Genomic DNA, 19,716 nt, shown 5'->3' with positions numbered 1-19,716 from the left:
TTAAGAGAAAATAAGGGAAATTAAACAATTTAATGAAAACTGAGAGATATTATATAATATTAAAAACCAAGCAAAATGTTTTGTCCAAGTACACAGTGATAAAAAAGTAAAATAAACATTTTAAAAAGTGAATTTTGGAATAGAAAATTCACAACAAAAATTTCAAAAAGGAAAGAGTCTTTAAATAAAAAAGAATAAAGTGGTTCAAGGTCTAAGCTTTTAAAATGCTATGGTTTCCCAAATTAATGAAAATATAGTTGAATTTTTTTTTAAGTATGCAGTGTCCAAACTTCCATTTATTCCATTGTTCCGCAGACACAAATTGAAGCTCCATATAAACCCTTCATTTATATATTCATTTTCAAAGTATTTGTGCTTGACCTATCATGTAACAAGATGGAATGTATGTCAAAAATGTGGTTTTTAATCAGAAGCCCACAGCAAACATGGTAAGTATGGACAAAGGCAAGGATAGGAGCTTGTGTTAGAAAGACAGGGCTTCAACAGAATACTTGCAGAGAAGCCAATATTGCTTCTTTGTTGGATCTGAAAGAAAAAAAATAACCCGATGTAGGAAATTTTATGAAATATTTATCAAATGGCAAAAAAATTTTTTTTAAAAAAAGACACAAATGGATCATAAACAAGGAATAGTATTCCTTCCACAAAAAGTTGCCACATGCTAGTTTCTTCTTTGTTCTAATAGCAATTCATCAGAGCAAAATGGTATGGGAAGGGATAATTACATGAGTTTTACTCATCCTTTCGGCAGTGTAAGCAATCCTGAACGCATGTGCAAGAAATGTTAGATACTTATTCAGACATTATATGTCAAAATATATCACATAGATTATAGCAATAATTCCAAATTAAGCAAATTCACAAAATTTGGCAAAAACAGGCAATTTTTCAAATGTTAGAACTATGTCCATGTTCCTGAAGGAGAAAGACTGTAGTAAAAATGTAGGTTTTATTGTAAGATCAGATAACTTGAAGCCAAAGTAGAAAAGAAAATATCTGTAAAATCTCTCTACCCCATTGAGTTAGGAGGTAGACTTTAAAGAACTGAGAAGATAGCTTCCCATAGATTCCACATCAATGGAGGAGAGATCTTCATGAATGCAGAATTTTTGTTACCTGTGAATTAGAAGACTAATGGCAGACTTAAAAATCAAACTGAAACATGAATATCACATAAAACTAGGTTGGAACATTAAAAAAGCAGTTCAGGAAACATATTCCTATCTAAATTTTGTAATGTGAACAAATGAATACGAAATTCTCAAAAGTAAAGGAAATAGATTCAATGGAATTGAGAAAAAAGCAAACATAATAAGAAGTCTGGAAGATGGAGTGGAAGTTGCAGATGACACTCTCAAATATCAACCCATCCACTGCAATGCATGGGATTATGTATAATATAATTCTGAGAATACATTTATTTTCATTGTTTTAGAAGGATTTGAACAAGGAGCAACATAATTTATCTACTAATAACAATGTGAATAATTTAAAAATATATCTAAGGTTAGTACTATGATGTTTTCAACTAGATTTGAGAATATTTTTAATTTTCTTCTCTTAAATAAATGACGTAATACATTTTTGAGTTTAGCTGGATCACCTATGAGAAAAGCCAAAGAACATTTGAAACAAGTATATTAATCAAGCAACTAAATGATTCTGGATGATATTTTATGCTTCTACAACTTACTATACTTTAATGATATGAGTCTTCCTGACCCCTAACCTTGTTTCTGCTTTTCTATGCTTTCAATATACTGTAAATATTTTTTTCTCAGAACAGTGTGTGTGTGTGTATGTGTATGACATACTATACCTTCAAATTCTCTTGCTGTGACACGTTCATTGTCTGAGTAAACACTGATTCCATATGCTTTATTATCTGAAAAGAGAAAAACTTACATTAAAATGTTCATTATTTTTTATACTGATACAACCCAACCCCCCTCCCCTTGGCAATCAGGCTGCTTGGTGTAGTGTACATACACACACACACACACATTTTCCTGTGCTTTATTTCCTTGTTTTTGAGCACAGCTGATTCGCACATCCGCTGTTTTATTCACCGGGGCTGCAGCAGAAGGTAAGTATTATAGCTAAAAATGGTCTTTTCTAAATGCTGGGCGCGCATGTGAAGCACGCGCTCACCGAACCGGTTGTTACACTGGTTGAATCACACCACTGGGTTTCATGTTATATAGAAAGGTGTTTCTTCTATATATGTTTCTTATGTTAGAATCAAACCTCTTTATTATTTGAAATTACATCAGTTTTCTTCTTTTATTTAAGATGTTAAACTCAGAATAACTAAGTTTCATTTTGCAAAAGTACTTTACTTTAGATAAAGAGGTACATTATTGTTTTTATGATTAAGAAACAGAAAAGAAGAACTGATAAACATACAAGAGAGAGAGTACACTAGAGATAGAGCTTCATTTATTTTTAATGGCTTAACTTCCAAACAATTTTTAAAGTCAGTCATTCATCTCAAAAACCATTGCCCAACTGAGATAATGTGTATGATACAGAGGATCATATTTCTCTTTCATCACAGGGAGTCCAAATCAATCTTGATTCATAGGGAATCCTTGTGAAAGAACAAAAAAAGACAAAAATGCAAGAAACACAAACAGAACCCAACTACTTACATCTAGTTGCTTCCTCTATGCACATCACGGGGCTGGAAGGGACCTTGAAGGTCTTCTAGTCCAACCTCCTGCCCAAGGCAGAAGTCCTTATACCATCTGGGACAAATGGTTGTCAAATCTTTTCTTTAAAACCTCCAGCAAAGGAGCACCCATAACTCCGGGAGGCAAGCTGTTAAATTTACTGATCATTCTCAATGTCAGAAATTCTTCATTTTCAGATTGTATCTCTCTCTGATAGGTTTCCACTCATTCTTCTTGTCCTGCCCTAGGGTACTATGTAGAATAAATAAACTCCTTCTTCCCTTTCAATGACTATGAAATAAATGAATGGATTCTGAAAATTAGATACATTTTTAATTAATTTTTAATTAATTAGATACAATACTTTGGTGCTGTGATGACCCAGGGTGGGATACAAAACAAACACAGTCACAGAAAACAGGTGAAGCCCCTTTTATTCCTTCAGTTTGCTTCCAAGCTTTGAATATCTTTGGCGGAAGACAAAAAAAAACTCCCACACAGTTACACAAAGAACGAAAAAAGCAACACAAACCAGGCAAGATAAGGGCTGGAGGATGTCCACAGATAACACACACTGGGAAGGATGCCAAACTCAGAGAAGAACTATAAACTAGAGATATTTACATGATTTGTTTCCAGTGTTTGCCAGTACTCAGGTCCAAACTCTTATTCAGTTGTCACACTGCAGCCCATGAAGAGGATCAAGGCCCTCTCCTCCCAAGGAGACCATGTCTCTCCCTTATCCTCTCCTCCCTGTGTGCCCTAGGATGGATAGGGGATGGGCCTGGGTCCTCCTCTTGACTGCTCAGCCGGCCTCTGCCCTTCCCCAGCCTCCTCCACAACCTCCTCCAGAGCCACACTTCCACTCCCCGTTGGCTGTTCTTCCTCTCCCTCAGAGTCAGTCTCCACCAGGGGCATGACAGGTGCATAGTAATATCTACAAGAAATACCATGTGCCTGCAAGCAACAACTGAAGGAACTACAAAATAGACAAATAGAACATGAAGCCAAAGTGCTCTGAGACTTTAGAATTCACACAGATGAACATCTGCACACAACACCCCAGACATAACAGTTGTTGATAAGAAAGGTTAAAAAAAAATGGATGTGGTAGTACCTGGAGGCAGCAGAGTAGAAGAGAAAGAATAGAAAAAAACCAGAGAAAATAATAAAATATAAAGACCTGAAAATAAAAGTAAAACAACTGTGACAAAAGAAAGTAGGCACCTTGTGTGCAATTCCAAAACATCTAGGGCCATGATGGCAAACCTTTGGGATGTGTGCCAGAGGTGGCACGCAGAGTCCTCTCTGTGGGCATGCGAGCTGTCACCCCAGCTCAGCTCCAGTGCACATGCACATGTGCCTCCTGCCAGCCAGCTGGTCTTTGGGTCTCTGCTGTGCATACATGGGGGGGGGGTGCATGGGAGGGAGCATGGCACATGCGCAGGGGACATGCACGCATTGCATTTTGGGGATGCACACGCACGCGCTTTGGGCACTTGGTGCTGAAACGGTTAGCCATTACTGATCTAGGGCATCACTTGAACACCATTGGTATTGACAAAATCCCCATCAGTCAATTGCAAAAGGCAGCTCCTGTGATGATACTTTTAATACCATCAAATGAAATCAATTGTTATGAATTTGACATTTTTGTCTATGTTTGAGTCCTTCCAAACTGGAATAGGCAAATGATTTTGTTTGATGTTATTAAAGGTATCATCATATTTATTATTTTTTTAATACTGCTGTTTGCCACCTACAGTAACTTGTTTGTAATTTTGACAGGTATACATGTATTTTTGACAAATAAGTAAACATCGAGTTATATTAGGCAAACAGTAGATGTGACATTTTAACCTCTGCTACTATATTCTATATATAGATTGAGATCTTAGACTCATTATATATCCATTTATAATGAGTCTTAAGATCTCAATCTATATACAATATATATCTACAATATATATCTACAATTATCTATCTAAAATATTATATGTATATATAATGTATATACATAAATTGTGTATATATACACACACATACAGAATTCTTTAGAAATCTCATTTTGACAAATTAGATACAAGTTCAAAGTTATTCTAAAACATGCATTTTTTAAAATGGCATTTTAAAAAAATATATGAAGCAATCTTATGGCATTCATCTATATGAATCATTTATTATTCTGTTTTAACTTAAGATTCTTATAACAAACCTAAATTTGGGGTTTTCCCATACTACAATTGAGAAAGTATAATATAGTATAAAAAATTACCACCCATATAAATATGGTACATTTTGTGAACACTTTTGTTTCTTGTTTCCTTTTTCCAAAGGAGAAAAAATATTTATATAAACCCTTTCACCTTGTGTTATTTGGAAAGATCTTTCATAACTACGGACAAATTCCAAAACATCTAACCAGAATCACTTTCAAAACTGTGACTAGAAAAAAATTCAATGCTCAGTACTCAGATAAAAATTAATAGAAAAAATGAACATAGTTTTAAATTTTAGTGAGCATCACGTATGCAAATACTCAAAAATTCAGAATTATAAACTTTTAGTAACCAAACTATACATTTTTAGTAACCAATAATAATTAGGATATGTCTTGCAAATATCTAATGCTATGTCTTCCAAGTCTGTTTATGAATATTATAACGGGTTTAAATAGTTTTTTAAAATTCTATTGACAAACGTAATGAGTAAATGTGGCAATAGTTAGAAAAAAATCTGAAAAAGTTTCTGCCAATCCTGTTCTCCTAAAAATTAACAGGAAATAAGTTAAATGGTTTAGCATTACATAAAAATAGATTGATACTATTATACTGTATAAATAATTTATGACAAAAAACAACAAAAATGTAGGAAAGGTTACCAGTTGATAAAACATATATATTACAGTATTTTTTCCCAGCGTTTCATTCAGGTAGTTAGATGAATTCTATTGTTCTGTGTTTTGGGGGAGTGGGGTTATGTGTTTATTCTTGACAATGGGGAGCTATATGTGATAGGTTTTCTCTGATGAACAGCTGAATACATCAACACACATACATGCATACCTTTAAAGTACAAATTTAAAATGCCTAAAAGTATGCATTTTTTCATTTTGAAGTGCATAAGTGCTTAAGATGTTTTTAGAATAAGTTTCACATAATTGTATCCAATGATATGTGTGAGAACACTGTATATATCATATGTATGCATATGTCTCTGTATACTGTGTACTGTATCTACATCTATATCTATATCGTATACGTTTGTGTAATGGTTCAAATTTGGTTCCAAAAAATGATATTCTGGAACATGTGGAGGCATCAAAATAGAACAGATGTGAGACTTCTGAAAGGAGCTGCTAAGCAATCCCAGGAAAATATATCATCCCAAACACTTTGAAGCACCTTTATGGAATTGAATCCAAAGCAGTAGACAGATCCTACTAATATCAACACAAATACATATAGAGATATAAACAAATCTAAATATTGGATACATAAAGTTGTTCCCTACTATTTCAGGCAGAATGAAATAGTCATTGTATCAGTAGAGTGAATACAGCTGCTAAATAGGTCTGTAATTACTTTCTCACTTTTACTTTGCAAGTTACAGTGTTACTATAATCCAAAAAGAACCACAGTGTAGAATTTATTTTCCTTGTTTATACATGATATCTTAAGCAAAGGATAAAATAGCTATTCTATCAGCAGAATTTCCATTGTATGAATTAAAAGCCACATTTAGATTGAAGTCTTTATACAGTATTTATTGATTGCCCTATTTTGTACAGATACCTGTTTGATAATAGATGTTGGGAAAATCTATTCTTCACAGAATCAAACTACATAAAAATTGTCCTGCCTAGTATGGCTCTTTAGTTTCATTTCCATATTTCGTTTCCTTGTATTATCATTTCAACTGCATTTTTAACTTAGATAAAATATGCATTGGAAGTGTGATTTAATCCTCAGACACCCTCCCGCAGCAAATTTTACGTAGGTTTGAACTAGTGCAAGCCATGCGTATTTCAGACAAGGGTAAGGCAGGGAATGGAGAACTGATGCAGAAATCCTTGAAGAAGAATTTGTCACATCATAGCACAAGTAGACTCCTATTTAAACATGTGCGTGCACACATGTCCTTCATAATAAAGACCATAAATGCTTCCACAGAGGCCCAGTGTTCTTTATTTGAACATGTTGTCATCTCTCCAGCTGCAGTGCTATCCTCCAATGCAGCTTGCAGTCTTGAGAATCAAATAGCATCCAGAAAGTATTTTAGCTGTAATTGTTGCCATTCTCTACACATTTTCACCAATGCTAGCAGTGGTGAGCAGCTCCCAGTCTTCTACTACCTTTTGGTGACACTAAAGCTGCTTGTCTTTTCATCATAACATGCTTAATTTCTGAAAATGAAGTTCTCTTCCCATTGCTTACCAGTTACTAGAATACAGCAATTGGATATTATAAAAACAGGATTTTCTCCTTGAAATGTTTTTTTTTTCCATCTTAAAACCATCCTCTCTACCCTTCACTTCTGTTTGCTCCCTTTTTATTTTTGTAATGCCACTACTTTTCAACACCCTTTGACCTTCTCTAACCCTTTTATCATTTTCACTTTTTCCATTAAAAGCAATGAGTGACCCCCAAAGTAAAACCCTGCCTTGTCCATGTTAGAATGTTAGGTCGGGTTTTTACTTCAAGGTAAGCACTTTGCTTCTTAAGCTGCTAGCAAAATGCACATTTTAAAAAAAGAAAAAATGAAACTACTTTTTTTTTTCAAAAGTAAAGGAAGTTCAGCAGAATTCTTGCAGTTACCTTAGTTATAAAATAGTCAAAAGAAATGTGCGGGTATCCTGATTTTCACTTCACAATCATTTTGTAAAGTGGCAATGTACCTGGATTTATTTCAATACAATTCCAAAGCTATATCTGCAAACATGAGGTAGCTCCTTCCTATAGGTCTTTACGAAGCCTAAGCACCTGAAAGCTTTCAGAGGGCTTAACAGATAGATAACAGAACTACGGCACCAGCCTTCTTCTTGTAACAAAACTAGCAGGGTACCCATGCTTCGCTATGAAACTATGTGATTGGGCAATTTTGGGGGGAGGAAAATAAGGAGCGGGGAGGAATTGTGCCTCTGCCTACCAGCATCCATCAGTATTCTCTGGCTAACGTCCTGTCAGTGTGTGAGAGAGTTCAGGGCTGTTTGGAAACTGAAACAGTATTTGCTGTGTGAGGAAGGAGACAGCAAGGAGCCTGGGCATAGCTTAGCTCAACTGCAGTTGGAAGAGATTTATTTTCGGGGGGGAGGGGGAGTAGAATTCCTTAGCATCAGAGCATGTTAATAATATAGGAAATACTAATGCTCTGAGGGTCATTTCAAAAATTCCTTTGTTAGCAAACACCTAGAAGCCAAGAGGAACATACATGCCAAATTTCAAGTTTGTAGGCTTTACGGTTCTGGAGATTTTGTGATGATGCGTGAGTGATATTTCGCTTTTTTATATATATAGATTCCACAATGGATGTCCATATCATTGTCATCATCACCAACAAAATATATCTGGAGAAATGAAGGCTGCTGCTGAGGCCCCGCCATGATACTCCCAATCCTGTGGCAAACCTGTCCTTGCACTTTGAATCTTGGCATAAAATTTCCCTTCTTCACCTCTCTGGTTCCAAAAGACATCATTTGGAAACATCCATTGTACTTCCGGATAGCAGAAAGAAAGTGCTTTGCCGTTGGATGCTGGTGGGTGAGAAGGCTGTGTAAGGGTTCAGGGTAGGGCTGAAGGGGAGGGAGCTGGACTTTACTGCAACTGCAGCACATCCCAGGACTCTCATCCTGCCACTTTAGAGCATGACACCAGGTACAAGGTAACCGAGGTCTGAGATCAACTACCTTTTCCCTGGAATAATGAATCTGAGGTTCATATTGAAAACCAGACAAATACTTATTAGTCCAAGGCATTGATCTCATTTGTGACTGATTAATGTAGGGGTTATTAGATGTATACTTTTTACTGCCTGTCTACTGACTTGGCGATGAGTTTGATACTTGTGTGCAGCTTCCCTTACTCGTGTTTTCCTAATCGCATCTGTAAATCTTTTTCTGTGTTTTAGCCTCTTTTCTCTTTAAGTGGTATTACAGTAGAAGGAACAGATTTGTCTGAACTGATGAGGAAAATAAGGGGCGCAGGAATTCTGCCTCTGCCTACCAGCATCCATTGGTATTCACCTGGATAGCCTCCTGTCAGTGTGTGAAAGAGTTGAAGGGTGTTTGGAAACTCAAACAGTATTTGCTGTGTGAGCAAGGAGACAGCGAGGAGCCCGGTCATGGCTTAGCTCAACTGTTCTGTACTAAAGCTGCTTGCTGCTGTGAAACTAAAACTGAAACTGAAACTCCTCTCCTCTGCTTGTGTTTTGCATTTGGAACAGATTTCTTTTCAGGTGGGGAGGGGGGAGTAGAACTCCTTAGTGTTGCAGCGTGTTAATAATATATGAAATACGAATGCTCTGATGGTCATTTCAAAAAATCTTTTCTTAGTGAGCACTTAGAAGGAAAGAGGAACACACATGCCAAATTTCAAGTTTGCAGGCTTTACGGTCCTGCTTTACGGAAATTTTGTGATGATGTGTGAGTGGTATTTCGCTTTTATATACATAGATTATACAAATAGCAACAAGACATTCTAAAGGAATTTTAAAGAACCAAATCTTTAGATAGAGAGAAAAAATATTTCAGAGAAGACAGTTTTCAGGCAACTACATGATTCTGAATCAGTAAACATATAGTAGAACTTTTAAGTTTTTATTTAGACTTTTATTAAAAAGAATTACTACATATTTAGATATTATCCAAAAATGGACTTTATGTTGTACAAAAATTAAACATATTAACTGGTGGAAAACTTGTAATTGCTCTCTGCCCCTTGCTTTTTTTGTGTCTTTGTACTGCCATGATTTCAATCCTTCCAGTATAAATAAATGATACCTCTCACATAATCACATCAATGTTAAACCAACAAAGTGTAATGTATAATTTTAGCATGGTTATAGCTTATCATATCTGTTATGGTTTAGCATGGAAATATGGTCCTGCATATTTCATTGTAAACTATTTTGACAGCTGTGCATTCCGGCTTCACTTATCTATGATCAACACATTGTTTGGGTGTGGTGATTTCTATTCCATTATTATGATTTTTTTTAAAAAAGTGTTTTAGTTTTCAATAGCTATGCTCATTTTTATAAACATCAAAATACTACAAACCAATATTTTGAAACATTTGACACAATTTAACCAGACTTGATCATAAATTTACAGTGGGTTTATAGCAACGTTTTCAATAATATCAATGCCAACACTGAAAAACTAGCAAATGTAAACTAAACAAAAATAATTTTACATGCATCTATGACTAGTAGGTATTCATATAAACTAGAAAAGGACCATCTTGAGCTCATGTCTCAAATATCTTTACAAACAACATAGATGAAGAGGTACAGATAAAGCTTATCAAATTTGCACAAGATACCACATTGAAAGGAACTACATTTAAAACAATAAGTAGATCAGAGCCAAAATTAACAAAATCCATTTCTACTGGGAAAAGTATAAAAATTTGCATTTTTGTTTATCACATGCATGATATTGGGCAGAAGATTTGTTGATTGTACTGTACTCCATAAGAAGACAATTAAGGAATTGGCAAAGCACAAGCTAAATATTAATTCAGAGCAGCAGCAATGAAGTATAAGAAATTCTACTCATCATCTATAGGATAGGTAGCACTCTATTTTGTACTGACTGACATTAAGACGCATTCTTGAATAGCAATAACCTACAGCGGAAAAGGGGGCAGTTGAGAGGAAATGTTAAACACTTTTTGAAATATCTGATGGAGCATCGCTTAGTTGATGGACTGATCAACAGGTTTATTGATACTCCACTAAAACGCAGAATTTTATCCTGCTCCCGAATTCTAGGGTTGTAAACTTCATGGCAAGCCTGCCTAAGAGCTCATCTTAGGTAGTTGGTTAACCTGGTCAGCCTCATGATCACCTCTGTGGCAGCCAAGACAAATTCTGCAGCCTGCCTTGTGAAGGTATCTTCCCACCTTTAAAGCACGGTGAAGGACGAAGCCTCCTCAAAACGTGTTGAGGAAAGCTTCACTCCCAGTTCGTCTTGGACCAGCCTTAGCAGACCCAAAACGCTCCGCCGAATCGGTGTGTTTTGGTTTGCAGGGGGTGGGGGTGGAATAAAACCCTCGGCAGCTTTCCAGCCGAAACAAGTCAACGACCTTTTTTTTTTTTTAGTCGCCTCAGAAAGCGTCCTCGATTTCTCCCGGGTCCCCTCACCGTCTGGAGCCCAAACCCGACCGGCTCAAGTCCCCAGTCCTTGCCGGGAGAAGCGCACGCCTCTCGGCAGCCACGGCCAAGCTCGCCTCCCTTGCCAAGCTTGCTAATCAAATCAAAGCGAGCCATGGGTGGGGAAGGGGCGGGCAGGAGCCCTTTACCCCCCCTTTTTTTTTGGTCTTCTCCGCAAGCAGCCTAGTAGGAAGACTCGAGGGAGAGGGCTTTTGTTTGCACCCTTCCCCTCAAAAGTGAGAGGAAAAGCGCCCGCACCGAGAGCCTCCCCGTTGCCACAAGATGCTCCTCGCCAAAGGGGGGAAGATTGAAGGCGTCGGCGGCGTCGAGTTTGGCACCTCCTAAGCTCAGAGTCCTCTCCCCACCTCAGGCCAACCGTCGCCCCTCTCAGCCCAGAACTGAACGTTCGCGCGTTGCAAACCAAGTGAAACTCCCTCCCCCCGCGCCCTCCCCCAGAAGAGAGGGGAGAGAAACCCCGGGAGACTTACAGCCAAGGGACCCCAAGAGGGAGAAGAGAAGCCAGTAGAGGAGGCGGCGGCGGCGGCAGCAGCAGCAGCAGCAGCAGCTCGCCATCTTCCAACCAGAGCAACAGCTGCTTCCCCCCCGCTCCCCCAAGACAAACGAGAAAAGTGGCTGGCAGCGGCTCCTCGGACTGGGGGAGAAAAATCGATGCAGCTGCTGAAAGCCTTGGCTCCAGCTTCCCCGCGGCTCCTCCCTTCCTCCGTTTGCGCACCTCGCGGAGGGGAGGGCGGGGGGAAGCTTTGCTTTGAGTAGGCCACGGCTTGTGTGTGTGAATGTGTAAGAAAGCGAGAGTGAAGGGAGCGGCGGGTTGGATCCTTGTAAGAGATAACTGGGGGAGGGGAGGGGGCGGCTTTCAGCTGATCCCTCCACCGCTTTGGAGGGACGCCCCAAACAAGAGAAGTAAGTCCCCGATCGCAGCAAGGTTGCGTTTAGTACCAAAGTAAGCGGTGCGCCCACGTTTTTATACCATTCTAACCGTGGTTAAGCGGTGGTGTGAAGACGCTATAAAGTGTGGAAATGGTCTGTGGAGATGCTCCAGCTTTCCGTTAACTCTGCGTTCCAACGAGCCACCGTGGGGTAGCCAGCCTCATTTTAACCAAAAACGGCGTTTGTTACTGATATCTGAAATCAAGTTGAATCAACTGTGTTTGTTTTTTTTTCATCTGTCATATAAATTCGTTGGGCTTCTGCTTTTTTATGGTGCCCTTTTTCACACAGAAGAAATTATATTGCCGACTAGCCTTACCTGTAGATTTGTGTTCTTCCTCATTGAAGTCAATGGCCGATAAACAGGAGTACTGAGACCCAGCTCTCTAATGCTGGGAGAAGTGGAAGGAAAGAGGAGAGGTTGACCAGCAGGAAAATGGATGGAATCGGTTACAGTGGTGATAAGTGGCTCAATGTGAGATTTAAAAGATCGGGTTTAACAACTATGAGTTGTGGTTGCCTTAGGCATGAAAGCCAATTGGGTGACCTTGGGCCAGCATCTCTCTCAGCCCAATTCACCTCACAGGAGGGTGACTGTTGTGGGGAAGATGGAAGGCACATTCGGCAGTCACTACCTTGAGGTGTTTTTTTTTTTAATGAAAATGTGATATAAAAAATATTTTTAAAAAAACTTTTACAGATGGCATGAGACCCAACACTAGACTTCTGCTTCTGAGTGGTTATATGCTGGAGTAAGATTTATTTTATTTTATTTTATTTTTTTCAATTTTATTTTTAGCATTCCCATCTATCCCTACAATGATTTGATACCTATAAGTAGCTGGGGCAGAATACAATTGGGTAATTCCACTACAGGATCATCTTGGTGTTAAGACAATGTCTGGATCAGATGAGGCAAGAAACATGCCTTTTTCTTGGGGACTGCATACTTTAGATTCTCTGAGTGATGTATCATTTTATCAAGCTACAAACTATTAGGCTTAGACATTAATGGTGATCTGTGTTCTGAGCTATTTGTAGCTGTGGCAGCCTTAGCAATTTGCTGCTTGAGTGTATTGCTACAATCCTGAGTACATAGTAGGACCAAATTAATTAATGGCATCATTCTGGAATGTGCTATTACCAATGTTTGTCCTAATTTAACCAATCTTTGCATGGTGTTATTTTGCTCTGAATCTTGCTCTGAATCTGGCAATGCACCAAATTGGCCAATCAACTTTGCATCCTGTAAATCCTTAGAACCTTGGGCTTTAGGTAACAGTTTGCTGATTAGAGCTCTTCTTTTTCAAATTGTTGCTGATGGAACTTTCTTACTTAGGCTTATTGCAGTAATTAACCAGCACAAGATTGTTAGTGAAACATCCCTGATGTTTTTTTTGGATTCAATATGTTTATATATATATATATACTTTCTTTACTTTTCTATATATGATTTTATAGTGTGGTGTGTGTGTGTGTGTGTGTTTATATATATATATATATATATATATATATATATATATATATATATATATATATATATATATATATATACATATATTATATTTATATATATATATTATATATATATATATATAAGCGCACCAACGTGCCTACCGTCCCTGTCCTATTGTTTCTTATTCTTTTATTTTTTCTTATATGTACCCATTTCATGTATTCACAACCATGTATACACTTATACTTATTATCTTGTAAACAATTGGCAAATCAAATAAATAAATAAATAAATAAATAAATATAGTTTCACCTGTATCTGTCTTCTTTCCTTCAACTTTTTCTAGTGTCAAAGCCTTGCCCAGGCATGATTTGCAGGTAGGTGTGTGTGTGTGTATTTGTTTTCTTAAGTTTTCGCCGGTACTTACATGTATGGCATTCAGCTTTGTTCGGGTATTTTCCCACGTCATTGTAGTTGTGAAGCCTGATGATGGCAGATGAGATTCTGCTGAAACATCGCTACAACTTTAAAAGCACAACTACAATGACGTGGGAAAATACCCGAACAAAGCTGATAGCCATATATATACACACACACATACATACATACATACACACACACACACACACATACATACATACATACATACACACACACACTTATACCTGCAAATCATGCCTGGGCAAGGCTTTGACAGTAGAAAAAGTTGAAGGAAAGAAGACAGATACAGGTGAAACTTTAAAAATTAGAATATTGTGCAAAAGTTCATTTATTTCAGTAACGCAACTTAAAAGGTGAAACTAATATATGAGACAGACTCATTACATGCAAAGCAAGATAGTTCAAGCCGTGATGTGTCATAATTGAGATGATTATGGCTTACAGCTCATGAAAACCCCAAATACACAATCTCAAAAAATTAGAATATTCTGAAAAGGTTCAATATTCTAGGCTCAAAGTGTCCCACTCTAATCAGCTAATTAAGCCATAGCACCTGCAAAGGGTTCTTGGGGCTTTAAATGGTCTCTCAGTCAGGTTCAGTAGGAATCACAATCATGGGAAAGACTGCTGACCTGACAGTTGTGAAGAAAACCATCATTGACACCCTCCATAAGGAGGGAAAGCCTCAAAAGGTAATTGCAAAAGAAGTTGAATGTTCCCAAAGTGTTGTATCAGCACATTAATAGAAAGTTATGTGGAAGGGAAAAGTGTGGAAGAAAAAGGTGCACAAGCAGCAGGGATGACCGCAGCCTGGATTGTCAGGAAAAGGCCATTCAAAAGTGTTGGGGACTTTCACAAGGAGTGGACTGAGGCTGGAGTCAGTGCATCAAGAGCCACCACACACAGACGGATCCTGGACATGGGCTTCAAATGTCGTATTCCTCTTGCTAAGCTGCTCCTGAACAACAAACGTCTGAAGTGTCTTACCTGGGCTAAAAAAACAGACCGAGCCGGAGGAGCAGCGGGGGGTGTTTTCCCACCCTCGCCGCCTTTTCCAGCCAGCCGCCTGCTTGTGGCGTGCCTCTTTTCCAAGTCGGTGGACTCTTCGCCCTCACTTGGCTGCGGAATAGCTGCAGCAGGAAGGAGGAGGAGGAGGCGGCAGCAGCAGCAGCGGCGGCGGCGGCAGCACAAGCATCAGCGGCGGTGGCGGCGGCACAAGCAGCGGCGGCGGCGGCGGCAGCACAAGCAGCAGCGGCAGCAGCGGCAGAAGCAGCAGCGGTGGCGGGGCAGAAGCGGTGGCGGCGGCGGCAGGGGCAGAAGCGGCAGCGGCGGCGGAGGCAGCGGCAGAAGCAGCAGCGGCAGAAGCAGCGGCAGCGGCGGCGGCAGCAGAAGCCGGCAGCGGCAACAGGAGGAGGTGGCGGAGTGGGAGTCTTGTGCTGCGGCTGCCTCAGCACGAGAAGCGCTCTGACGGCGCCTGCCTTTTATGTTGCTGCTTGGCGTGGCGCTCGCCTCGCCCCGCCTCGCACCTGCCTCTCCTCCTCCTCCTCGCTGGCTCTTGCAGGAAGGCTGGGGTGGGCACTGGGTCGCATTACGAGGCGACTTGGGCCGCATGCGGGCCGCGGGTTGGACAAGCCTGCCATAGAGAATCTATGGGGCATTGCCAAGAGAAAGATGAGAGACATGAGACCGAACAATGCAGAAGAGCTGAAGGCTGCTATTGAAGCATCCTGGTCTTCCATAACACCTTAGCAGTGCTACAGGCTGATAGCTTCCATGCCATGATGCATTGAGGCAGTAATAGCTGCAAAAGGGGCCCAAACCAAGTACTGAGTACATATGCGTGCTTATACTTTTCAGAGGTTCGATATTGTTCTATGTACAATCCTTGTTTTATTGATTGCATGTAATATTCTATTTTTCTGAGATTGTGGATTTGGGATTTTCATGAACTGTAAGCCATAATCATCACAATTATGACAAATCACAGCTTGAACTATCTTGCTTTGCATATAATGACTCTATCTCATATATTAGTTTCACCTTTTAAGTTGCATTACTGAAATAAATGAACTTTTGCACGATATTCTAATTTTTTGAGTTTCACCTGTAGATGGACTCAATCATGCTGGCAATAGCAAACACCAGGTCAAAGAAAGATCATTGTGGAGAAAACTTATTGTGGTTGCTAGAAATAAAAAATGTCTTGATGGCACACAATCAGTTACAATAATGAGGGGGAAAATCAAAATACCATAATCATAACTGCAAAAATCTGGATAGCCATGAGTTGGTAGCAGTTGTAGAGTTAAGTCTAACTTTATTGGAGCTCAGATCCAGTTGCCCTACCTTTGGGATTTTATTCTATTCAAAAAGTTACTAGGTTATAGATTCATCTGAATCCACCTGAAAAATACCCACCAATGCTTTCAATCCAAGTTGCATTTAGCTAAATGTGATGGTTATTTAAGAAAATGTCAGCCTTCAAGATTTTCTTCCTTTGCTTTGCATCTTTCGGCTGTCATAAGTAACGGGAGGAGGGGGAAAAAGTATGGGAAGTGAGCTGGAGGTGTTGCAAACTACTACTGTATAAACTGAGGAGGGTGGCGGGGAGCACATTCTTGCTTAGGTTTCTATTTCTTGCTTAGCTTTCTCTTCTCTGCGCAGCTGCGAACCTTTATCAAAGTATGTCAAGGTCAACGGGCAGAAGCCTCATCACCACCTGAAGATGTCCACATGATGACACCCACAACTTTTAATTGGAAGAACCATTTGAACTATTGGGGGTGGGAACATTGCCATCACTTTGTATATGTGATTTATGCGCCTATTTTCTCAGATTCAGAATTCTTTTGTTGCTACCACTTGACTTCCAGTAAAAGATATCTTTTCTCTAATTAAAAGAGTCTAAGTATTTCTTTCTTGGATTTTGAATGGAGCATCAGCTGACAGAAAAGCTACTGGGACTTTTGTCTACATATAACTTTAAGCTGATGTAACAATGAATATTGACATAATACAAAATGAAACTGGAAAGTTAAAGTATTAAAACAAGTAAACAACTACCACATCTACCAATACGATTTTTGTGCTCATAAAATTAGTATTTGTGTGTGTGTGTGTGTGTGTGCGTGTGTGTGTATGTATGTATGTGAGGTATTCAGCAGGTTCTGACCAGTTCTGGAGAACCGGTAGCGGAAATTTTGAGTAGTTCGAAGAACTGCCAAATACCACCTCTCCTCTGACTGGAGATTTTATACTATCCTTTCCCTGCCACACTCATCAAGCCACACCCACAGAACTGGTAGTAAAAAATTTGAATCCCACCTCTGGTATGTATGTATGTATGTATGTATGTACGTACATACATATGTTTAAACACTTCTGGGATCAAGATAATGTCCTCCCTCCTATTGTTTACATCACAACCAGCTTTTGCCTTTGAACTGTGTGATTTTGAAGTTTTGTATTTCTCAAGAGTTGAAGACCTGCCCTTTCATAGGCAAAAAAGCCCCACCTTTCACTTCTTTCCATGATCTTTAATTTTCATTCCTTCTGCTGGTCTTTTCCACACATCAGGAAAAAGAGAAAAGAACTAGGCAGTGTAACAAGCTAAGAAAAATTCCAATTCAGTTTGTCTCCCAACATCAGCTCTTCCTTGTTATGCATTATATGTGGTAGTATCAATGCCACTGGTGTAATGGCATCAGCTAGAATAAGAGTTTCATGTTTTTGGATGCTTTCGCCATTGATAACTTTGGATATAACAGTCCAGAATGTTTGCAAGATGCCAAGTTGCCTACCTAACTAGAGCGACAGTTCTTCTTTCTTCCTCCAAACATGCTGTGCAAAATTCAAATCCTCTAAAAGGCTCATGAGGTAGGTAGGTGAGGGAGATTAGGAAGTCAAGCTCCGTTGCAGATAAAGGATGAAATCCAAGGGATGGTTCTTGTTACTTTTTTACCTGCCAGTGAACTTCACACACCATTTGATTATGTCTGTTTATTTTGGTTATCTTGTGTTTCCTCCCCCCAAATAGATCAGTTGGATCAGGATTATTGATTGGTGATTGATAGTTACTTCTGTGAATTTATGTACCCATGTTGTAATCACAAGGAGCATTTTGTACCAATTGATTACCTCCACAGTGTGTTAAAGCTCTTTGGACATGAGAACAGTAGTGGTAGGCAAAAAGGTAACAAGAACCCAAATAACTGCTCAGTTTCATCAGTTTTAACCATATAACTCCCAACTTTTCTTTTTCTAGTGAAGATAATTGTATTTGTCAGTGCATACATGAATAAAACATATTATGAATTACTTTGCTCCTTTGTTCATACTGTAGCAAAATTTTGCACCTTATTTAACTTACTATAGTTTATTTCATCTAGTTTTTTTAAAATTAAAAATGCCAAACAATAAAAAGAACAAAATCAGTTCTTGATATGTTTTCTATTAATATAACTCACATTAGAAAATATTTTGTGTGAAACGCTTGACATTAATTATTTATCAAATGCAAAGATTCACTCAGACAGCAGTTCTGAGATGTACAATACAGTTAAAGTACATTTATTAAAATAAAGACAGGTTGCAAAATGGAAGGCATATTAGGTGTTGTAGAATGTGCATGTTCATATAGAACAAAAAGCAAAATATATACAATATATCCTGCACCAAAACAAACATACTCAGATGGGCTCCAGATGAATTTAGCTCCAATTGAGTGCTCTGACCCAAATCTTGTTCCAAGAAAACAAACACGAAACAGTGGTAACAGAAAAACCTTTTAATGATTCTTTACGAATTCCGTTCCTTCATGGTTAAAAGGCTGTTTTAAATTAATTATCTCTGATAAGAACGAGCCTTGCCAAGGTAGTGCAAGGCTGCCAAGAACACTAAATAAAGTTACTAAGAAATATTTCAAACACAAAGAATCTCCAAACACCAACCAAGATATTCTGAACATCCAGGAGGCTTGAGTGCAAAAACTTATTTGCTTCCTGCAAAGAACTCCGGTTTTTCAGCTGGCTTTTAGCTCTTGAGGGAGGGCCCATTACCTTGCAGCCTTAGTCCGTTGTCGCCCGTGCTGCTGCAGCTGCTCTTTTCTTCGAGCAGCCCTGTGCGCATGTGCACTGGGCACAAGCTCCTCGGGAACCTCTTCATCACTGCTGCCAGCCTCCACAATCTCCAAAGGCAGCATTCCACTCCCTGATGGTCCTGGCCCCATCCCTGCCTCACACGCAGGTCTGTCATCTGAGTCCTCGCTCTCCGAGACCTCAGCCGTCCGCACCTACTGCTGGTGAACCACAACATTGAGTATAGGCCAGAACTAGGAAATAAATGCAAGGTCAGCAAACAATGTAGAATTATTTTCATTATTATATTCAATATTTATCTTTTAAGTTTTGTATGACTTTAAGATAGTATGGTCTTGATTTTTAGGTCTACATTTATTTTACAGCAATCTACAATATATACAATACACCTTTAATATGACATACAGTGTTTTCAGGCTTTCCTGTTCAAACAGAAGTGCATTACAACATTTTTTTTTTACTCTCCTTCAAACACTTGCAGGAGGAATTAGTAATTAAATCTAACTGCGATATGAAACAGGATGTTTTTCTGTTTCATGTGTTTTCATATATACAAAGGAATATATGCAATCATAAAAACAGCAAACAAAAAATTTCTAGGACAAGGCATTTCTGGTAATGATCTTTGATGTGAATGTGATATAGCTGAGCAAGTTTCTGTGGTGGTTAACTCTTCTGAGTGCTGCTTTAGTTTCATTTTTTCCCCAAG

General features: G+C 38.8%; 1 protein-coding gene across 3 annotated transcripts in view; it reads right to left on the bottom strand.

Moving 5' to 3' along the window:
* JAM2 (junctional adhesion molecule 2) overlaps positions 1-11,784 on the bottom strand; it is a 28,487-nt gene extending 16,703 nt beyond the window's left edge. For 2 of the 3 annotated variants that reach the window (XM_087966670.1, XM_087966671.1), the window contains exons 1-2: positions 11,555-11,783; positions 1,841-1,906 (exon numbers count right to left, since the gene is read on the bottom strand). In XM_087966670.1, the coding sequence (XP_087822796.1) occupies positions 1,841-1,906; positions 11,555-11,639 (151 nt within the window). In that variant the 5' untranslated portion in view covers positions 11,640-11,783. Of the gene's footprint in view, positions 1-1,840; positions 1,907-11,554 lie in introns of all 3 variants that reach the window. The other variant, XM_026663925.2, reaches the window with a different exon arrangement.
* Positions 11,785-19,716: the final 7,932 nt, after the last annotated feature.

This window comes from Notechis scutatus, chromosome 5 (assembly GCF_049901735.1).
Source record: "Notechis scutatus isolate UNSWTSFEM ecotype Mainland chromosome 5, rNotScu1.2, whole genome shotgun sequence".
NCBI classification, from domain to species: Eukaryota; Metazoa; Chordata; class Lepidosauria; order Squamata; family Elapidae; genus Notechis; species Notechis scutatus.
The sequence above is the reverse complement of the archived record's forward strand: the minus strand, read 5'-3'. Positions and strand labels throughout refer to the sequence as shown.